This window comes from Coptis chinensis, chromosome 1, assembly GCF_015680905.1.
Source record: "Coptis chinensis isolate HL-2020 chromosome 1, ASM1568090v1, whole genome shotgun sequence".
NCBI lineage: Eukaryota > Viridiplantae > Streptophyta > Magnoliopsida > Ranunculales > Ranunculaceae > Coptis > Coptis chinensis.
The window spans coordinates 75,981,048-76,005,695 of NC_141456.1; the positions used below are offsets into that span (position 1 = coordinate 75,981,048).

Below are 24,648 nucleotides of genomic sequence, written 5' to 3' on the forward strand. Positions count from 1 at the left end.
CAATTGTTCTAAGCAAAATTCAATTCGATTACTTACGATTTCGTCGTTAATAGGATTAAGTCGAAGTTAAGGTGGAATCAATCCCCTCTAACTCCTTATCATTGAATCAACGTAGCATTCCTTTAGTTATTTTGATAACCCACTAGTGGCATCTTGTGGGTAGTTGCATCGTAGTCTAGTTGCCTTTTCGTAAACCTCTCATTAGACCTTAAGTAGAGTAATTCCACGCGATAACCACAAAGATGGAAGAAGGACTAGAGTGGAACGAATCACTCTACTCCACTATATCTCATAGGATTGAGTAGAAATCTTTGATAAGCATATAGGCACGTAAAATATAGTTTTAGTTTACTTACGCTTTGAGTTCATCGCTCATTTCAGAGGTAAACTATTTCAATTTTATCGCTTATCAAATGGCCACTTTCCATCTTAGTTGCACTTTTCGCATTGTTTTCGTAGTGTAAGTACTTTTCTTAAAAGTCCCATTTCACCCACCCACCTGTGTTTGATTCATACCGCGGGCTTTCCGCTTCATCGTTGAAAAATTTCAGCGAAATTACATAATCGGAAGCGCCGCTCGGCGCCGTAAGAGAGCACATACGCGCTCTATAGCTCCTGAACAATCGAAATGACCACCCCCCATGTGGAGCGAACCTCACCCTAAAAACACTCAAATTTGAAAATTACCCGAGCTTACCGCGCTTCTATCGAGCCAGCGCACCTTTGTTAATTTTTCCGGAATTCTACAGTTTTGACTCGAACTTTGATTTTTCAAGTTTTTCAGTGTTCTAACTAGTTATATACACTGAACACGCGTAAACAAGACGCTATTCATAAGCGAAGCAAGGACGCAATAAGGTATTCCTTTCTTCCACACCTCGCATCTCCTGTTAGAGGTTTATACTAGTATATCAGGATTGTTTGGAATGTTGACGTAATTAGCTAAGTTTGGTCTTAGCCTTGTATGAGATTAAGGTCTGGCCGAACAAAAACACATAATGTAATTACACAACAACGTCAACAAACAAGTCTATCTAGTATACCACCCACTACACCTCTAGCTACTATTTCACACACATCACCTGACACAATGCCCGACGAAGAAGAGACTCCTCTCTCTGACTTCTACAAAGCCTGAGCGATAGCCCCAAATCTTGCATCGTTCTAGCGGACCTGAGTGGGGGGATTTCCTAATCCCCCAAATATTTTAATTTGTTACCCGCTTTTCATGGATTAGACCATGAAAAACCTTATCGGCAGACATCGCCAGTAGGATTGAACAAGTCCTAACAACATTCCACCATCCTACGGTTGAAAGGAACAAATTAAACTCGTGGTATTCCCTTTCACCTTAGCCGATAAAGGCGCGCCTTGGTTAACGCCCAAAACCCTAATTTCAGGACTCGTGGGCTAAACTTGTTCAAATTGTTTATGGAACATTTTTACCCACCCCTAAAGACGGATGAGATGCTTTCCAAGATTCATTTCTTTCGACAAAATCCTCATGAATCATTTTCGTGAGGCTTGGAATCGCTTTCACCGATCTCCTTATAGAGTGTCCACATCATAATTTAGCGAAAGACACGTTAGTTCGTGCCTTTTCAAAGGACTTCTACACCACCATAAAGAAGTCCTAGACATAATGAATGGGGTAGTTTCTTAAGTAAAGGAGCCCCGAGAGGCATATAAATTTTTGGAAGATCGGACTAAAGTGTAATAATAATTGGGGGTAGTGACGATTACTCCCGCCCGCTAGTTCTTCTTTAATTAAAATAAGGCTACCAAGATGTTTGAGGTTAAATCGATCCCGAGCTTAAAACTCTAATTGAATCCCTCACAAAAGGTAGATGCCATTTCAGACAACAAAAGCCAATCCCCGTCATGAATGTAAATTCAAATCCATGTAGTTTCTGTTGAGCCCCGAAAGCATCCCACTCACAATCGTCTCTATTGCCTATGAACAAAGCTTGTTCCATTAATAGTGAACCTAATGCCCCTTTGAGACAAAATCCCAACTTCGGTTGGAGAAATAACCAAAACGCACACCTCAAGGGTACAATAATCAATATGTTAGGCCCACGCACGCCTTTAACCAAGCCCCACTACGACAAGGATTGGGTCGGGTAATTTTAATAATTATAACAACCAAGCGCTAAATCCCGACAAGGTCAAGCACAAAGTCAAGGTAATTATAATAATTATAATGCTAATAGAGGTATCGTTCCGTAAATAATAACTATCAAAATCCACCCATAAATAATTCACGGAAATAGTTCCAAATACACCACCCGCGGACTACTACACCCACACAACCGAATCGCCTTGACACCTTCATACAAGTGAGCCAAAACTTTTCCAAACCATGGCTCAATCTAACCAACAGCTTTCTACAATCCGTTAATAATTTAACCCAACAGTTTGGCTCAAAATAAAGCCCAACCCAAAGGTGTGTTTCCAAGTCACGAAATACCTAATCCTAAAACAACAAATACAGCCTTTGAGGTAACCGATAATACTAGTAAGGAACATGAAAATGTAGGTGAGCTAAAGGCCATCACCACTCTCCGCTTCTCGCAGAGTGGTTGATAACAAAGTAACTATGCCTATAGTTACCCCACCAAGAGTCCCTACACCTGCTATATTACTAGATACCAAATAGAAACCAAGAGCCTACCAATCGTAGAGGTACCGCCATAACACAACCTAAGAAACAGAAGCCACGGTTAAACATCCGTAATACAATTGCTAAATATAAATAGAAAAACCGCCGTTTCCACAAAAATTAGCCGTGTTAACTAGGGATACAAATTATGAGGAGATTAGGGATGTTTTCAAGAATCTAACTATAAACCTTCCCTTCCTCGGCTATAAAAAGCTACCACACCATGCTAAGTTTCTTAAGAAATTGTGTACTACTAGGCGTAAAAGACCAATATACCAAAAGACGCTTTTTTTAAACAATTCCCAACTTTATCTGAACATAATGGAATTGTTAAATACAAGGACCCCGGGTCGCCCCATTGCATAAATGCACCTTAGAGATTCTTATACCGACGACCGCGTTATTATTAGACTTGGGGGCTAGTGTCAACTTACTCCGCTTTTATTTGTATAGACAAATAGGTCTAGACGAGATGCAACCCACTAAAATGACGCTTGCAATTAGCTGATCGGTCTATTAAGTATCCTAAGGGGTGTCGCCGAAAATGTTTTGGCAAAAATTCAGGATTTTTACTATCCGGCTGATTTTGTCATCCTCGATACAGAAGTCGTTAACGACTCTGTCCCGATCATCTTAGGGCGTCCTTTTCTGGCAACTGCCAATGCGCTCATTAATTGCCGCGATGGTTCAATGTCCATGTCTTTTGGCCATCTTGTCATTGAAGTCAATGTTTTTAAAACAAAGACACAGTTACCCGATTCGTCTATGGATGGAGAGGTTAGCATGATCGAGAGCTTTGCTCGAGATTATTTCAACAACACGTTCCCGGATAATCATATGCCCAAATTTCTTTCCTTTGGAAGTTCATACTCTAACATTTCCATCCCTACACTAGTCGATACACATATTACGGATGAGGATGAGATAGATGACTTTCTCAAAGATGTAGAGGACTATCATAGTAACGAGGATATGACCAATCTAGATGAGCAATTCGATGAGTTTCTTAGAGCAGGTGATGATTCACCCTATCAAGAACTACTTTGCATAACATCCACCTCGACTCCCCTCCTTCCACCCTTTCAAAGGAATCTCGAGTTTGCACTCGATCTTGTTGTTTCTTCTGTGCTTCATAATTTTTTAAATTCACCTAGTAAACAAATACTTCAGAAGACAAAAGCGTTTGACACCTTCATTTTCAGACTTGAGACAGTCCCTAACTACACCATGAATGAGTTTTGTGCTAAACCCACATCCTCATTTTTTCCATGTTTTCCTTCTACAACTTACCCATACCCACCATATTCTCCACAACCATTCACTCTTCCACACTTATTCACTAGACACCCTCTCGCTCAAAAATGAAAAGAAGGTGCATGCTACGTTATGTACTAGGGTTATCCGACTTCGCTTTCATTTCACTAGGTTGCGTCATAGGAAATTTTGGTGCTTGATTGTGTTTGGATATATTTTCTGTGATATTTATTTATGGAATGATCCACAATTATTTCGGTTGTTGATATATGATAAACTGCATGTTCATACATATGTTTAGATAAAGTCTTGAGTATCTGACTATAAACGACTCAACTTTTGTGTTTGGTGCATTTCCTTTCATTTTCATATATTGGTGAGTGCACCATTAAGATAACCGGACCCTCCCTACGGAGTGTGTGGCTGTAAGTACCGGATTCTAAGTCCACGTTTAACATAATTCACGTTTTCCACTCTTGCATATTTTCTCGGATTTTTGAGTCATGTTTCTCTACGGGGTGAATCATGTCTTTCTTGCTCATTGTTTTTTATTAGAAAAGTAAAAAAAAACATTAAATAATAAACATAGTAAACTAGAAAGTCTCGGGAATCTGACTTTAAAAGACCCACTGCTAAAAACAAATTTTCTAAGTTTCGTTGTAAAAAATTTGTTTGGGGGTGGGGTGTTCGTGTTTCCGTCCTAAAAAGTTTTATGTCCCTTTAGAATTGCTTAGGCCATTTAATTGTATTCCGATTCAGGGTGACACAATCTATGAATTTAGAGTTCAGTTGTTCGCATAATGTACGTCATGCACGCACTTCGAGGCACTTTACACTATCTTATATGTCATCATTGGATTGGAAATTCTCTCTTGATCATTTCCATATCTCATTCGCAAAAATCAGACCGGTAACGAAGCGGCAATTTTGATTTGAAGTTTCGCGAAAAAAAAAAACCACAAAAATTCACAAATTTCGATTTGGGCTTGGGCCCAACCCACGCCCAACCAAATATATTCCATAGGCAGCGCACTGGCCCTTACCTTTTAGCCCAACACAGTCGCGATCATCTTCCACAAACCGCCATTAACGCCAAAGCTTCAAACAAAACCTAAAAAATAAAAAAAAAAAAAACAAAACCAAATTAACCCACGCCGAAGTTCAAATCGATTTCAAATCTAATCTAAAAAGCTTTCCACCACCACCTCCACCAAATTAAATAAGCAAAACCACCGAAAATTCCAAATTTTGGTGCTGCCGCCACCACCCACCACCACCACCACCATTTTCAAGTCGGTCGATTTAAATCCCACCACCACATCCCATTTAAACCCCCACTACATTCCAAACTTCCAATGGCTCAACAACCGAATTTTACGAGAGCAAGCTTTTACCGGCACCACTTTGTGCCGCTTTTACGATGATGAAAATGATCACCGAGATCGAATAGCTTGTGGTACTTCGACCGAAGCCTATTACCATGAGGACTTAGTCGACGGTTCTACAATAATGAGGGAGTTGGAAGGGACTAGGATTTTTGTTGTGGTGGCGAAGAGGAGGAAGGAAGTGACGACTGGTTGTTATTGAGATTCTAGGCATCCCGCCTAGAATCCATCCGATGTCACCCCGCAAGAGTCCCAACATAATGGGGTAGAGCCATTAATGAACGACAGTTATTGAGGGGACTACAATGCGAGATCGCGATTGTGTTCGACAGCTTCCTTAGGACCAACCAACCGGCGCAGCCGCTGGATTGGTCGGAACGCCCTGGGGAAGGAGAAGGTCAAACGACATCGGCCCGAACTACCTCCACATCTTATGGATACTCCGTGAGCGGAAGTATGAGTTCTGCATCTTGGAGTTTTACTTAGCATGATTAGGGGAGTAGGAAAGTCCGCTGCACCTCTCCCCGCGGTTGATAACAAAGATCATGCCGAAGTTGAGAGCAGCTCAGCGATCGATAGGGCGTACATCACCCTACACCGCAACCCTCGCGATCTATAAGGAGGCCCAACGAGTTTGGAGGTTGGCTGAGGATAGAGAAGAAAAAAGAAGAGGATGGTGGAGATCGAATGCCGGAGGCCGGGGAAATCGTAATGCCTCGCAGGAGGATGAGGAGGAGTTGACTTGTTTTGATGCGGATGCCTTGAGAGGTGTTGGTCAGACGCAGAACGCATGGCTGTGATTCATCGTGGCATGCGCTCGATCAACACCATCTGCGAAGACCTCCGACTCGACAACAACGATGCATCATAACTTCGAGATCCGCATTACCGCAGAGAGGACGAGGTGGGAATGGATGAGGGCGAGCTTGAAGCTTCGGCCAGTTCCGGGGAGATGCTTACACGATTCCCACCTCACGGGACTCTCCTTCCGAGGACACACCATCGAGGCATGAGCGCCGCCGCCGAAAAGATGAATGGTGCCGGGTCCATCAGGAGCTCAGGAGCAGTCTCCGGACCATGTGCCCTCCTTTGCCAGATTCGAGTAGTTAGGGATAGCATCGGTTGATGTTTTTATGTTTATTTGTAGTTTCATTATTGTTATTTATTTTAATGTAAGTTTTATTTCCAATTTGAATTTTTTTAGTGAAATGTAATCGAATGAAAATTTTAATATAATGCGTTATTTTATTATCGCGTGGTTGTCTCATATTTATCCCACCTTCCCAAATTGTTTGGGGTGGTTTTATCTATTCGAGCATGATTTTTATATAACCCTCGTGTTAGAATTTATTATGAGTCAAGGTGAAAATATGGCCGCTTAGGCATATCCGTGAATAATTATAAGGGTAGGATGAAATCTAGATTAAATAGGTAGATTCTATCATAAATTCAACCTAAAAAGATACTAGGTTTGAATTAGAATCAAGATAATGAGTTGTTTCCGCTTTCGGGTTTGAAATTTTAGGATTTCCTAAACCGCCGTAATTAGTTTTGGCAACTTCCGATCCGCTTTAGCAACTTAAAACCTATATAAACTTCATACATTCTACACTCACAACTCACACTACACCTAAACTCCATCACTCACCTTTCACTCCCACGATTCCCACGCTTTGCTCATTTTCCGAAGTTTCAAAGAACTCCGAAAGTGCACTTTCGCTGCTTCTACAGATATTTTTTCTGATATTTTTTTCTGAATTTTTGTCGAGGCTTTTTCAGCGCCCGAAGCCGCCAACCAGCGCTTCAAACACTGGAAATTCCAAATATTTAGAGCTTTCGACTTCGCCGACTTCCGTGGACGTAAAAATTTCTAGTTTTCTCGGAAGTATCCGATCATTCACAGCTATTCCAGAGCATAATTTTGAGATGACATCTCCAACACCGATACCGAAACGCCTTTCAAGATTTGTTCCAAAGCACTACTTATGGTGCTTGGTTTCATGAGGCGATCACATACGTTGGCTGGGAGCCGCTTATGGTAAGACCTGATGCACTTTATTCTCCAACACTAGCATCTTATTTTTATGATAATTGCATTTTCTTTGAAAGACCAGATGGAGAACAAGTCAATATTGATAATGAACCAATGGAAATTACCAGGTTCTTGCTAGCATTTGTTCTTGGACTTGCTATGCCCGCTGAAATACAAGACCCATGGTGCTATTGGGTAGATAATATGTATGTCTACACTTATGAGTTCTTGCATGAGTCGTACGGCGCAGGCATTTTCCGTATCGAGGACCAAGGGGACTATAACGTCGCTTTTGGTAGCCTGTCCATGAACATAGGAACTGTTATGTTTTGGATCATGCCAAACATTTTAGGGGAATGGCATTTTTCTTCTATGAATGATGCCACTTGCAGCATTTTCCTTGCTTTAGCCATGGGACGTATGTGTCATGACCTTTCCCGAACCTTGATGTCTAGTTTAGGTCGATCCCATAGCATGAGGCATAAGTTCCTTCTTATGCCTATTCTAGTTTCCCGTATTATGCTATGTTTCTTTCCTGTTTTTTGTACACGTTTCACGGATTGGATTACGGCTCATTAATCGCATAACCCACCAATAGTATTATTCGATCCTTCCGCGGCAATGATTTGGCAAGGGTGGAGGATACAACCTCATCAGGTTGCACCCTACACCCCATCGACCAAGTGGCTCTTAATAGGTTAGCAATAATAGATGATAAATGGCGGAAGCCCGCAAATTATCATGGCATGGCAGATCTAAAGGAACCTCACTTCTTTATGGAAGAAGAGGATGAGTAAGATGATGAGTAATGCGGAGATAAGGTAAGTTTTCATTCTAGTTAGTGTCCGCTTATGTCCTAAGCAATTTCATTCTTGTTAACCCCATAATGGGTAGAACTCATTATATAGAGTTAAGGCCGCTTTTATTTCCTATATTAGCACGCTCTAACTTTGTTTTGCAGATATCCCCTGAATTTCACGCGCGTTCAATGGTATTTTTCCTACCCTCTTTATTTAAATGCTTTGAGGACAACACATGCTTCTTGTTTGGGGGGGGGGCATAGAAACATGTGTAATTAAGGCATCTGTTAGGATATAGATAGAGTTAATATGCATTTGTTTTCTAGTTAAAATTTTAAAAATTCAAAAATATAAATAAATAAGTTCATGCTATACACTTAGGAATAGTGGTATTGTTTTCCTTCTCTATGCTCTTAACAATCTAGAATTCTCACGTAGCTTTTGCATCAGAATAATTTTTAGAAATATAGGTTAATATGTAGGTAATAATCTTTGCATCTATTTATAAATATATTACATGAGTATCGATGATTGTTAGCAGTAAGTTTCTGAAATCTAGGCTAGAGTACTTATTCTACAAATCCTGTGAGAATATAGCCTAAAGCCTTATATGAGCGAAACATTTGAGAAATGACACAAGGGAGAAGTAAAATCCGGATAGAGATATCACACGTCCACTTGCTTGATCACTAAACCATATCCTAAGCAAGAATTTAGGCCCACTTGGGGATCGATATAGCCAGAAATTCAAACCTATGAATTATTTTCCGCTTAGTCCCCTCTCGAGCCTTTCTTTAGCCTTTCATAAACCACAAATCCTTTACCCCTTTACAAATAAAAAAATATATATATATATATATATAATATATATATATATATATATATATATATATATATATATATATATATATATATATATAATATTCAACCTACCCAATTAAGATAAGTCCGAGAATAAAATGAGGAAGAAAGAAGAAGAAAAAACCTCGTAAACAAAAGTTAGTTAATTGCTTCAAAAATAAAGAAAATAAGTTTCCATCCAAAGAAAAGAAAAATAAAAATAGAAATAAAATAAAAACTCCAAAAAAAAATAGAATAAAAGGGAGTCAAAAGCCAAAGTAAAGAAAAAAAAAAAAAAAATTGCTAAGGATGGAAACAAAGTATAGAAGCAAAAAAAAAATAACAAGGTTTTCTAAGTTACACATAATATGAAGACTCTATTATCTCAGACTTGTCCTTTTGAATATCCATTTTCTTCCTTCTTAAACCTTCTCCTAATCCCCACAACACCTAATAAAGACCTCTAGCTCAATTAGGAATATGTTAGTGTGATAGTAAGTGGCAGATGTGTTTGATCGACTCCGGCTTCCTTTGTTGTCATTGAGATTGTAAGGTAAAGTGTGCCCATCATCACTAGGAGAGTAAATAAACTTGAGTGGAAAAATCAGAGTGTTGTATCTTGACTATTATTGTGAGAACCTACTTAAGGACGCTTATTCCGAAGTTTCAAAATGAACCCGCTAGGCATTTCATAGTATTACTCATTGTATATATGTTTATTGTAGATGATTGATTATTATGCATATATTAGCTTAGGTTTCGACTTGATTACTCTTTATGCATTGCTAATGAGAGGTATAGATAATTTAGAGCATGAATAAGGAAACAATAGTTTTATTTCTTAGTCGTTGTAGTATAGATGAAGTTTGTGAGTACCTTCACTAGAAAACTCTCACGAGGCTATAACTCGTTCACTAGGGAATTCCTAGTAGTTTAAGGCCTTGTTGCATATGGTCAATGCAATCGCACTCAGTGAAACGAGAGTAGTTAGAACTCCATTTTTGGTCACTTATTCTAATTTCTCATCTTTGCTTGAGGACAAGCAAAATGCTGTTTGGGGGTGGTTTGATAAGAGCCCAAAACTGTAGTTTTAACCCTGTAACAAACATACTTTTAGACCAATTATGTGAGTAATAATTAAGAGTTAACACTGATTACGTGTTTTTATGCATTTCAGGCTTCAAAGTCCATTATGTGCAGAAATGTGCCACTTTAGCGAGATAAAGGAGCAAAGGTCGGTTACTAAGGAGTTCCATGATTAAAGGCCAAGCTTCAAGAAGACAAAGCCTTTCTAAAGCCCCGGTCCAAAAGCTGAAAAGTCGACGCCGGCGTAAAACAAAGACACAAAGTCGCCAGAACTTCAAGGCCATATCTTTGGACTCGCACACCTGAATGGGGCCTACCTTATCTTAAAACGACCGGCTCGGAAAGAGCTTTCTAATGGTCTAAGCCGTGATCCAATCAGAGGAGCAGAAGTAGACGAAAAGTCTATTGAAGCCAACTACAGCTGAAGAGGCCTTTTTGGACTGAAAGAATTGGGTTTTGGGCCTGATTCTCTGGCCCAAAACATGGCTCCAAGCCCATGCACGATTTTTGGATCTGAAAGTATAAAAACAAAAGCTTAGCTCTTTGTTAATGGTAGATTTTTTAGTAGAGAATAGTAGATTTTTAGGTTAGAAAATAAAGGAGCTTAGAATAAAAAGTAGTCATTAGAATAGCTTCTAGATCTAGATTTAATTGTTTTAATTAAGTTTAATTTCAAATCCAATTCTTGTTTTAGATTAAACTATTAGAATCATTACTCTTAATTAGTTTGATTAATAAAATAGCTAGTTGTTAAATTTCGATTCTTGTCATTTACATTTGTGTTAGATCTTATTCATTTACTACTTGTTATTCAATTGTTAGTTATTAATTAGATTTTAATTATTGTTTAATTTAGATTAGTAAATTTCAATTCTTTATATCATGTTTAGTTTAACTTTAATCGAAAATGATTACAGTAATGATTCTCTACTAAACCTCCATTAGAGGGGTTGAGAAGCCTTGATGAAAGCTTGATTCCGACTATCATTAGAGAATCGCCGTAATTTCCTTTCCACTCTAGAAATGATTAGTTCACCATGAGAATGGGTTTAATCGCTCACATGCTAGTTATGAATTGGTAGGAATGCCATGTGTAATTAGGGGATTAGGAAGAACCAAATTGTTCCTCGCAGCGCTTCATTCAGATTACGACGATTCGCCGTTAATAGGATTAAGTCGAAGGCGGTGGAATCAATCCCCTCTAACTCCTTATCATTGAATCAACGTAGCATTCCCTTACTTATTTTGATAACCGACTAGTGGCATCTTGTGGGTAGTTGCATCGTAGTCTAGTTGCCTTTTCGTAAACCTCTCATCAGACCTTAAGTAGAGTAATTACACGTGATAACACAACATGCGGAAGGACTAGGAGTGGAACGAATCACTCTACTCCACTATATCTCATAGGATTGAGAGTAGAAATCTTTGATAAGCATATAGGATCCTAATTAGTTTTAGTTTACTTACGTTTTAAGTTTCATCGTTCATTTCGTAGGTAAGCTATTCAATATTCACATTTATCAATGTCTTCTATCCCTTTGGGAATGTGATGTGGAAGAAATCAAGTGTTCTTCACTGGTGAATCATCGAGACAAGGTGCTAGAACAAATGCAGATGACCCATCGACTCCTAAAGTTGAAGCTACCTCCTTCTTAGTAGTCACTTCAGAAAGGATGAGACATACTGTGGACTTATCTACGATACCCATACCTTCAACAAAAGGGGATAAACCAGCCATAAAAATCCATTTGAAGTTTGTGGAAAAAGGTATTGAAGCTTGTAAGTATGCGTTGGTAGGACGCGTGGATATGCAGCTTATCAATTTGGAACCTATTAAAACTGAGGTAAACTCAAACTGGGGCCTGATAGGTAAGGTAAAGCTCACACCTTTAGGCAAATGTTATATCTTGTTTAAGTTTGATAATGAAAATGACTTTAACCATGTACACTTTGGAGGTCCATGGATTATTGTAGGCAAACTTATTCAATTTACAATATGGACTCCGAACTTTTGGACTGAGTCACACAAGCACTCTTCTGCTCTTGTCTGGGTTAGATTCCCAGGACTTCCTCTTGAGTATTGGGAAGTTGAAACTCTTATGGCCATGGGCAGAGGGTTGGGAGGTGATAAATGCTCAAAAGTAATGATTTATAACCCCAATTATGTGTATGTTAGTCTCCATTTTATATTTAAATATTCTAATATGATGCAATTTGAGTTTTTGCAGGTCAAAGAACCTAAATGTGAAATATGGAGGGAAAAGAAGTCAAACAAGTCAAAAAGGAGTCACTGGGAATTACAGCTAAAGGCCTAGGGCAAAAACGTAATATTTGTCTCCATAAGTGCCAAGCCTAAAGGGACTCTAAAAGAGGATAATAATTAAGTTAGAAGAGTCTTCAATCTGATCTCAAAGCCTTAATTTCGACTTCATAAGAAGATGAGATCAACATGGAAAAGAAGTCAGAGTTTCACAAGAATTAGGAAACTGAAAGCTGTCAAAAGCTGCAACTTGGTAAATAGCCTGCAGAGCAAAGTGGGCCACGTCCAACTTTGGTCCAACCGAATTTAGCTTTTCCAGGATTGCTTCTAGAAAGATTATAGAGATTTTGACACCAAATAAACATAGGATTCGGATCTCTATCCAGACGAGCATGTGAGCCAATATATAAGGCACAAAAACCTCAGTTTACATCATCTAGGAAATTTAGTGTTTGCATCTTAGATCTAGAATTAAAAGAGAAGAAAGTTCAAACCTTTTCACCATTAATAGCTATAAAGATTATTCCTTTTCATACTGTGTTCATAGCATAGTATGATGGGCTAATCTCCCTTCTCTTGGGAGGGAAGATGAAGCCTTTTTCGTATATTTTAGTTTAGTTCTTCTTATATCATGTTTTAGTTTAAATCCCTCATTGAGTTTCTTCTTATTCGTCCATTGATCTAACTCTCCTGTGGTTAGGAGGTCTTAGGGTAATTTAAGATTGTGTAGAGCCAAATACCACAAACCCTAGATTCTTTTCGTCTAGTTTTTAGTGTTCTAGTGTGATGATTGGATTCTTTATGACACCTCAATTAGTTGTATGGTTAATGCCACAAGTGGATTTTCCATCGCACTTAGAGTTGTATATTGAATGCCACTTAAAATACAATTTGTTTAGATAGAAGATATCATTGGAGATTGAAAAAGTATTTGATGGAAAGATAGAAAGCACGTTGAAAATCACATATTATCATCATGGCCGGTTATGAGCATAAGGTTTATAGGTATGGTGAGTTTCTATTGGTGATTTATATTAAGCATGATAGATCGATCTATTAGACTAATTCTATGATTTTGGTGGATTCATCTCTCCCAAGATATTCTTTCTCTTGATTCATATTCATATATTTAATTTAGTTTAGTTTATGCATAGTTTAAATCTCAAATCAAATCAACCATATATTAATTATTACTTAGCCACATCTTTTACTTGCATCCATTAGAGTAATTTAGATTAGAAATATCTATTATCATCACTTAGTTATTTATAGTAGGATTGAAACCTTGCTAGCCACTATACTAATCAATATTTAATAGGCTAAGTAAGATTTGCAAAAGATACGTAACACAAACAACGACACAAATAATTACGTGTTGCGTGCTTTTTCAATGGCGTTGCTGCCTGCTCTAAATTGATTAGGTGATAGAATATTTAATTTAGATTACTTTAATTTAGGAATTCATATAGTATAAATTTCATATTTAGCATAATTAGATTAATTTTGCATAATTCAATTAGATTTGCATAGTAAAAAGTATTTTCATAAAGTTTAGTGTTTGTTTAATAGAAAAGAACAGTACAGAAAACATAGTTATTAATTTCAAAAAATTCTGAAATTTTACAGAGTTGATCTATATAGTATCGGTAATTTATTGAAATTTTTTCGAATTTTTAGTACTTGTCTTACCTGGGTAACTAACATCATCTTTGCAGTACCCCATTTTCAGTTTTTAGGACGCAAGCATCTATAAAACAGTCGAGCAGAGTTATTTGCACATTATCAAAAATTCTAAATTTTTACATGAGGAACCTCGATTCGTCAAGAACTTCCAGTAAAAATTTGAGTATTGTTTGACCTGTTTTGACCACTTAACTAGTTACTTGTTTTCAGTGTGTTTCTTCAGCTTTTCAGGACCAAGGCCTCTGGAAGAACAGTCGAGAAGAAGGATTTGTAAAACTCCAAATAATCCAAACTTTTTACAGAATCATCCCTGACACGTCAGAAGACTCCAGTAAAACTTTCGTGATTTTTAGTACTCTTTTACTAATTTATTCAATCGATTGTTTACAGTGTGTGCAGAAAACTTCTCACTGGACTCTACAGGATTGAACAGTACAGAAGAGGGACTTACCAAGCTCCGATTGCTCTGAAATTTTACAGGCTACTTTCTGGACATATCAGGTAGCTGCTATAAAAATTTCAAAAATTTTGGACTTGTTTTGCTTGCTGTAACAGTAAGTGCTTCTCTTCCACCGTGAATCCCCTGTTAGCGGTTTCATAATTAACATTAATAGTTAGCATCATATAGTTTGATAATATAATTTAGTTAATTAAGTGCATATTAGATTATTTTATATAGCTTTATTATATAGTGCATGAAAACTTGGTTTCATGATTCACCTTGTAAACGTTTAATCAGAAGAGTTAATTCTTGTAACAATCTTCCAATTCTGGTTTTGGAGGAGACCACACCATCGAACTCAGGATCTGATTCTGAATCTGAAACACACACACCACTAGTAGACTTAAAAGATACACCAGAGAGAGTACCATTAGCCGCCATGGCTGATCAAAGAACTCTTAGCACCTTGTTTCAACCTATCGCGGTTCAACCACCGAACTGCATAGTGATGCCCGACAATAACAATAACTATGAGATTAAGCCCACCATTCTTAATATGTTGCCAAGATATTATGGCAAAACAAATGAAGAACCGTATAATCATCTGAGTAAGTTCTTGAGCATATTAAGTACTTTTAAAGCACCTTATCTTTCCCCTGAAGAGACTAGATTAAGGTTGTTCCCATTGACTTTTGAGGATGCCGCACTACGTTGGTATAGATCCCTACCCTTTAATTCTATAACTACTTGGGAGCAACTATCACAAAAGTTTATAAAACAATATTACCCTTTACGTAAGACTGAAGCCATGCAATTGGCTATTTTAACCTTCAAAGGAAAACCTAATGAAGAGTTTCATACAACATGGGATAGATTTAATGATTTACTTGTCTGTTGTCCACATCATGGTTTTGACATACTTAATATCGTACATTACTTTATAAAAGGTCTTTCACCTATGAACCGTCAGTTAATTGAATCAATGAATGGAGGAAGATTTACTAGTCTTACTCCTGATGAAGCCTACACTTTTTTGCAAAACTTTTCTAAGAGTTCTAAGGATTGGGCCAATAGTAGTGACCATGAGGACATGACACGGGTAGATGGGGGGATGAGTTTTAATAAACCAGGTATGTATGAGGTTAGAAACGATAGTGATCAAAAATTAAAAGCTACACTAGTTAGTTTAACCATAGGAATCGAAAACTTAAACAAGAAATTTGATTCATTCACTTTAAACCCTCCAAGGAATAATCAACCTCAACAAGCAATGAGTGTCAATCAATTTTGTGAAAATTGCCTTACTACATATCATGACACCTCAGTTTGCTCTATGTATGTTGCTCAAGGTATTGATGATGTTTGTGCTTTTAATACATTCAAAAGACAGGGTTATCAAAATAATTATAATAACTAACAACAATTATAACCCAGATCTTAAAAATGACTCAAACAATTCATGGAGACAAAATATGTCTCCACAGCAAAACCAATATGGTTTTCAAGGTAATCAAGGGAATAATATGCAACAATACATAAATAGAGGCGCAGTAGTACCTTCTCCTCAATATCAAAATCAACAACAACAAACAAACATGAACAGAGAATTAACTATTGATCCTATGGCTAATCACTAAACCCAACCCAACACCATAGATGAAACCATGAAAGCTTTAGCCACCAAAACCGAGAATGAATTCAAAAGAATTGACCAAAAATTCGATGTTATGACTCAACAGATGAGCCAACAATTCAATCAGATACTAGCTAGTCTAGTCGAGAGACCCAAAGGAACCTTACCAAGCCAACCTGAACAAAATCCAAAAGGTAGAAATGTTTATCAAGTTGAAACCACCCCTTCATCCACATCCACAGAGGGAGTTAACTCGATATCTACCCTTAGGTCAGGAAAGAAAGTAGATTACAAAGTCGACATACCTGATTTTGATGAAGTTGTTATAACAAAAGATAAAGAAAAGCCAGTTGAAACTAAAAAAACCAAAGAGCAAGTAACCGAAAAAATTCCACCTGCACCATTCCCCTCTAAGTTAAAAGATAACAAAAAGGAAGCACAATATAATGAGATCATGAATATTTTTAAAAATCTACATATCAATATTCCTTTTCTAAGTGCAATTAAACAAATGCCTTCCTATGCCAAATTCATAAAAGACCTAGTAAAAAAGAAAACAAATATCCCAAAAGAAGTTTTCCTTGCACAAGGCTGTTCATCCTTTCTACAGAACCAAGCCGTAGTAAAACATAAGGACCCCGGTAGTCTTACAATTATGTGTAGAATAGGAGAGGACTACACTGATCAAACATTATTGGATTTAGGTGCTAGTGTGAATTTGTTACCTTACTAAGTTTATAAACAGCTAGGGTTAAAAGACTTGAAACCAACAAATGTTAGACTACAACTAGCTGATAGATCTATTAAGATTCCACGAGGGGTAATAGAGGATGTGATTATCAAGGTCTCTGATTTTTATTACCCCGTTGATTTTATAGTTCTTGACACTTTACCTACAAATGGAAACCAAATTCCTATCATTTTGGGTAGACCATTCTTAGCAACAAGAGAAGCTCTAATAAATTGTAAGAATGGGAGCATGACAATAACATTTGGGAATCTAAAAGTGGAAGTAAATGTTTTCAAGCTTATGAAACATCCTGATGATGCCGAAGGGGTAGATGATATGCGTATGATTGAGGAATTAGTGTCCGAAACATTTGAACAAACCTATCCAGAAGATCCACTCTTAATGTGCCTATCACGATTAGTTACTGATTATGAAAAGGATAGTGTTAGATGTCAGGTTAATGCGTTGCTAGATGAGAACATGCCAGGTGCATCTAATAAATTTAAAGAAAAGACACAGGATATAATGGAACCACCTATATTAACGAAACCACCTAGGTGTGAGTTAAAACCTTTACCTGCAAACTTAAAATATGTGTTTTTAGATGAGGTAAAGGAATTACCCTTTGTGATAGCTTCAAACTTAACTAGTGAACAAGAAACTAAACTATTAGAAATTCTAAGAGAAAACAAAGAAGCTATAGGATGGTCTATTGGTGACATTAAAGGGATAAGTCCTTCAGTTGTCCAACATAGAATTCACCTAGAAGAAAATGCCAAAACTTCTCGCCAACCACAACGACGTCTAAATCCTAACATGAAAGAAGTGGTACTTGTAGAAATAATCAAACTTCTAGATGCCGATATTATATACCCAATATCAGATAGTAAGTGGGTTAGTCCAGTACAAGTAGTACTAAAGAAATCAGGTATAACGGTGGTAGCCAACGATCACAATGAGTTAGTGCCTACTAGAGTGCAAACCAGATGGAGAGTATGTATTGACTATAGAAAGCTAAATAGTGTTACTAGAAAGGATCACTTTCCTTTACCATTCATAGACCAAATGCTAGAAAGATTAGCCGGCCAAGCATTTTACTGTTTCTTAGATGGATACTCTGGATATAACCAAATCCCTATTCATCCTAACGATCAAGAGAATACTACATTTACATGTCCCTTTGGAACATTTGTTTATAGGCATATGCCTTTTGGCTTATGTAATGCACCTGCTACCTTCCAGCGGTGTATGATGAGTATTTTTAGTGACATGGTAGAAAAATTCATAGAAATCTTTATGGATGACTTCTCTGTTTTTGGACCTACATTTGGTGATTGTCTACACCATCTATCTTTAGTCTTAAAAAGATGTTGTGACACTAACCTAGTACTTAACTGGGAGAAATGTCATTTTATGGTAAAACAAGGGATTGTTTTAGGTCATTCCGTGTCTGATGCAGGTATTGAGGTGGATAGAGCAAAAGTTGAGTTAATAGCTAAACTCCCTGTCCCAAAATGTGTAAAAGATATTCGAGCATTCTTAGGACACGCCGGTTTCTACCGTAGGTTCGTTAAGGATTTTAGCAAAATTGCACGGCCTTTAACAAATCTTTTGGTCAAGGATACTGATTTTGAATTTGGGGAAGACTGCCTTACCGCATTTGAACAACTTAAACATGCACTCACAACCGCACCAATTATCAAACCTCCTGATTGGAGATTACCTTTTGAAATTATGTGTGATGCATCCGATTATGCCGTAGGAGCTGTTCTAGGCCAAAAAGTGGACAAAGTACCTTATGTAATATCCTACGCTAGTAAAACACTTAATGATGCTCAAAGAAACTATTCCACAACTGAAAAAGAGTTGTTAGCCATTGTCTTTTCCCTTGACAAATTTCGTTCGTACCTTATTGGATCTAAATTTATAGTTTATACTGATCATGCGGCACTTCGCCACTTATTAGTTAAACAAGATGCTAAGAGATGTTTAATTCGTTGGATCCTTCTTTACAAGAATTTGACTTAGAAATCCACGATAAACAAGGAAAGGAAAATGTAGTTGCTGACCATTTATCTAGGCTAGTGTGTGAGTCTCTCGTAGAATCACCACCTATTCGAGAAAACTTTCCCGACGAACACCTCTATAATATTTCACAAGTACCATGGTATGCTGATATCGTGAATTATTTAGTGACCAATCAAATCCCATCTCATTGGACCAAACCAAAAGAGGATATTTTCTTCGTCAAAGTAAAAGATTATTTTTGGGATGACGCCTACCTATTTAAGTATTGCCCAGATCAGATAATCCGTAGATGCATCCCGGAATTTGAGCAACAATCTATTCTATCTTTTTGCCATGACCAAGCTTGTGGTTGGCATTTCGGTTCAAGAGATACCATTGCTAAGATTTTGCAGTGTGGATTTTATTGGCCTACCATGTTTAGAGATGCTATAATCTATTGTAAAACCTGTTCTAGATGCCAACATTTAGGAAAAATAACCAAACGAAATGAATGGCCCTAACAATCCATTCTCATATGTGAAATTTTTGACGTATGGGGTATAGACTTCATGGGCCCTTTTCCTCAATCTAATGGTTTTCTCTACATCCTAGTGGTAGTTGATTATGTATCCAAATGGGTAGAAGCCGTAGCAACAAGGACCGCTGATCATAAAGTGGTCATAGATTTTCTTAAAGCATATATTTTACCTAGGTTCGGAACTCCTAGAGCTATAATTAGTGATAATGGCTCGCATTTTTGCAATCGGGTATTTGGAAATCTAATGTCTAAGTACGGCATAACACATAAAGTTGCTCTTCCATACCATCCACAAACAAATGGGCAAGCCGAAGTTTCGAATAGGGAGATTAAAAATATTATAGAGAAAACAATTAACCCTTCGAAGAAAGATTGGTACTTTAGACTTAATGATGCTTTATGGGCTTATCGTACTGCGTTCAAAATTCCTATAGCTATGTCCCCTTATCGTATTGTCTATGGCAAGACTTGTCACCTACCTGTCGAACTACAACACCGAGCCTATTGGGTTGTTAGAGCCGTGAACTTCGAATTAGATAAGGCCGAGAACAAAGAAAGCTACAGCCTAAACGAAAGTTAGAAGAAATACGGAGTGACGCCTATGAAAATTCAAAGAACTATAAGAAAAGAACAAAGCTAGCCCATGATAAACAAATTTTAAGGAAAGATTTCTACTTTCGTCGGTCAGAAAGTTTTACTTTATGACTCTAGATTAGAATTATTTCCGGGAAAATTGCGGTCTAGATGGTCGTCCTTACTTTGTAAGAAACGCTACGCACCATGGTGCAATAGAGTTAGAGGATCCAAAATGAGGTACTAGTTTTAAAGTAAATGCACACCGCTTAAAACCATTTTTAGAGCTACCTACACGAGATATATAGAGGAAACTTTACTTATAGAACCAATATACAAAGACATACCTGATCCGGAAAACAATCTATGGGATAAACTACCCACGGTGTTGCAAGATTATATCCTTGTACTAGCAGAACCAGTTGCAATAAGCTCCATTCATTTCTTATTTTCGGCAGCTAGAAAACGAAGGATAGAGCAAATCAGACCACATTAGAAGATGAGCCTAATTTAGTTAGGGGGGTAAATGTACCCCTCTCAGGTCGGCCGGGCGACATTAAACGTAAGCTTTATGGGAGGCAACCCAAGTAGTTTAAATAGATAGTAGTTCACTTTAACAAAAAAAAAAAAAAAAAAAAAAAAAAAAGATTCGTTGCTGAGTAATCTACCCAAAGATCGAAGTCAGAGCTTTGCATTTCTGACTAGGAGAGAAGTGGAGCACTTCTGAAACTTCTCCTATAAAGCTATACTTTGTAGCGTCTCCTTAGTTCACTACTTCAATACTTTCTACATCTTTTTCGTTCTGTATCTCATCGCCAAAACATGTAAGAAGAAATCGACCCATACTCTCCATATTTCACCGCTTTCACCGCAAATACCTCTCAAATTATAAACCGACCATGTGCTACAATGAATTACATGAACTTAGGTACATTCCATACTATTGAATTCACCCAAATCAATCTCTCTCCAGATGCCAAGATCATACTAGAGAAGTGCTACCAAGATTTGTTTAACAGCCCTTTAGGACATTACTTCGGAAATCAACTAGAAGTTAGAAACTGGACTGGTTTGCTTTATACACTAGAAGACACTTACTCTCCTCAGATGGTTCGTGAATTCTATTCTTGTCTTCAAACCTTCAGTACTATGGGATACTTAGTAGGATCTCTTAAAACCATGCACTTATGCATAAGCCCCGAAGTGATCGCAAGGATGTTTGGAGTGGAAGATGAAGAGATTAGGCGTGAACTAACAGAATTGGTAGAGGATATGAGTCGAGGAGTCAATAGGAACTTTCTAAACCAAGAACCAAAGAATGGGGCGCTCACCTATGAGAAGCAACTAGGACCAGGTTTGACAGTAATAGATCGCAAGCGCATCCCTATAAACACCTTTGCTCGAAACTGTGCCTTAGCTTTGATGTGGATCTCTACCAATATCATCGGTGATCCTAATCTATTTTCCTCTGATAAATATAGCCTACACTTCCTAAAGGCTTTGGAGAACGGTGAATTCTACAACGTATTCTATAGAATGCTAACACAAATCGTATACGTCTTTATTAGGAACACCAACAAGCTAGTGCTCCCCATTTTTATTTGCAAGATGGTACGTCACTTGTGTGCAGGATTAGAGAATCACTACAAAGATTGGATCCCAATTCAAACAGTCAATGCACTACACATCACTCTTATGCGCTCTAGACTCTTGGCTTGGGATTATAAGGTTAAATTGGACATCAAATACGGAAGAAAGTTGTTGTCGAGGTGTTATTGGAGTGATGAAGATATTTACAAAAATTGTAGCGACAAGGAAGTTTGGAAGATAATTTTTGAGCACATTGATAGCAATGACAAGGTTAAGGAGTGAACATGAAATATCAAGAGTATGCAGAATTAATTTATCTTTAGTCATTATAGTATAGTATAGTATTAGGAAGTAGTACTAGTAGTAAGTTTATTTCCTGCTGTGTTTTTATTCTTTTCTTATTTTAGCAATAGTTTATGAATGTGATTATTATTAATTTTTATGAATAAGAATTCAATTTATATGAACCTGGAGTGTTATGTGATGCATATGTATCACTGCGTGAACTAGTGAGGTGAAATTCCTCTCTGTTTCGGTCAAGTGAGGTAGAATACCTTTGTGTTTCGAAACCAAATCCTACTCTAAGCATCCATCTAGTTAAATGGGCCTGAATACCATAAAAGGCCCAAACAACTAGGGTCTTAGAAACAAAAGAAAAAAAAATGATCTTCTTCTTCTTCCAGCCGCACCATCACAACCCCCAACTTCACCACACCCATTAATAGGCGTTGCAACCTCCATTTATACCTCAAATCATCGTTATCAGCACTTGCTAATCGGCAAGAGCTCCTGCCGGTTAGTTCACAATCGATCAAATTCCGATTTCGTGGTGAATCTACTTTCCCAAACAGTAGTAAATCCGATTGTGTAAACTCTCTTGATGGCGTGGTGAATCCGTTTTCGCTTTTGATAAGGAAAACAAACCAGAAATTAGAAAAGAGAGTTGAGTTAAATTCAATAGAGATTGGTTTCTGTCTTTTTTTTTGTTTGCTTGCTGTTGTCGAAGGAGAATAGGAGAATGTGAAGGTTGTCAGGGGGTATTGGCTGTGAGGAAGGAAAGGTGCCTTATTAATAATTGTTAGGCTTGAAAGATTTTGGAGAAAAAAAAAAAAGGTTCTGTATAGGACGATTTATTACTGAGCATGTATTTCCAGTATCGTTCTTGTGGTTTTGTTGTGATATCTTACCCTTTGTTTGGCCATACACATTACGCCAGTTCGAGGGCAAGTTTGTAAACATTTGAACATGACGACCGAACGAAAGATTCGCGCTGAACTCTGTTATGGAGAGTTGTTTGATAACAATGCCATGAACGAATTTTATACACAAGAATGCGAAAATCGGGGTTGGGACTGTCTCTTTTATTCTAATGGAGACAAATATCATGAAGGTATTATTCGACATTTCTACGACTGCAGAATCGATTATGAAGAGGTGAATGGGAAAATGGAACTGTATTGGGATAATGACTCTTAACCCACCATCATCACCCCTGATTTTCTAGTAGAAAAATGGGAATTTCAGCACACTATGGACCACAAACAAAGGCAAAACAATCATGTGATTATCGAGCTGTGCTGGGAGAAAGAGTAGAAGTCGATTATGCAAACCGTGTCCGATTTTGCTCCCTTCAGGTGAATCAAAATTTTCCATATCGTTGGATTTGTGATAATGTGATTGGGTCGAGTAATTGTTCTACAATCTATGAACCTGGTGGTCATATCCTATTTATGTTAATGAAGAGGGATAGCAAAATTTGTTTGGGAAAGACTTTAATGAAGAATATTATGGAAAGGAAGAATGCAAATCATGGGTATCTCATCCTTCCAGCTTTTATCACTAGGCTTTTGTGCGAGTTAGAATTGTTTAGTGGCGAAATAGTTGAGGCGGAAGGAATAGAACTTAAAGAAGGACAGATTTAATTCCCAGGAAGAATTTACACTGTCCACCTGGATTTTGGGAGCCTAGTTTATTGACAGACGAGGGTGAACCAGTTTTTGGTATGACACCAGCTCATCACGACCCTGATTCCCTACCTCCTTATTTTGAAAACAATAGTGTCTTTGATGCTCAGATGGATCCGAATGTGCGAGACATGGGTTTAACATTATTTAGGGGTATGCACAAATTGTATAATTATCAGAAAAACAAGGAGGAGATGAGTATTCTGTAACATAAGGAGTTGATGGAACATATTCTTATGCTCCAGAATAACAAAGCTGAAACATCAATTCAAAAGAGAGGTCGTCCAAAATCGAAATAGAGTCCTTTATCTAGGATTATGTATTCCAGTACTTCTTCATATGATCACTCATGTACTTGATTGTCTATTATGGTTTTATCACTTTTATTTGCAGGCAGAGACAAATCTTGTATTCCGTGCAACAATGAAATTATTATTATTATTCATTGTTTAAATTTTTATTTTTATTTTTCAGTCATGGCATTTGTACATGTGACTCTTACATTCCACTCTAGCACATTTTCCCTGTCTTTTTATAGACGTATAACTCTATGGATTGAGCACATGACAAATATTTAGTCGTTGTAATAATTATTAATCCTTATAAATCATCACTCTTATTTGTTTTGTTATGGATATAAATTCTACAGATTTTAGCTGATGTAATTTTGCACGCATTTAAGGTAATATCCCTCCTTCTCTGATTATTTCAATTATGGTAAGCTTTCAGTTATTTTATTTAGTCATTGAAGACAATGCCTAATTTAGTTAGAGGGGTGAGAATTAAAATTTGGCAATATTTTAATTACAATATTTGGAAAGTTTATATGTGAATTATGGTGATTCTAGGTGAAAAGTATATTTTTATCGTTTAAACTGGCTAATAAAATTGGAAATTGTAAGTCATGACCAGGATTAGTAAGACTTTTAGACTAAGTTTCTATTACTAGAAATAGATCTAACTGATAAAAGTCTTAGTCTAGAATAAGTTCATATAATACATAACTAGAGGAATTTCAAATGAAAGAGCAACTTAAACTTCTATCAAACTAGAGGATTAGTACAGAGACTTGACCTGTGAGACTTGAGCCTTTCAATTTTAAATTTCTTGGAGAGTATTTACGTAAATCTGAGTCCAAGTTGACTCAACCATTTTTTTGTGCTTAAATT

At 37.3% G+C, this 24,648-nt stretch overlaps 1 protein-coding gene across 1 annotated transcript; it reads left to right on the plus strand.

Annotated features, from left to right (window-relative positions):
- Positions 1 to 17,056: 17,056 nt before the first annotated feature.
- Positions 17,057 to 18,835, plus strand: LOC147525213 (uncharacterized). The gene is made up of 2 exons (XM_086578659.1): positions 17,057 to 17,735; positions 18,267 to 18,835. Exons 1-2 carry the CDS (start codon positions 17,057 to 17,059, stop codon positions 18,833 to 18,835), a joined length of 1,248 nt encoding a protein of 415 aa, XP_086434785.1.
- The last annotated feature ends 5,813 nt before the right edge of the window (positions 18,836 to 24,648 follow it).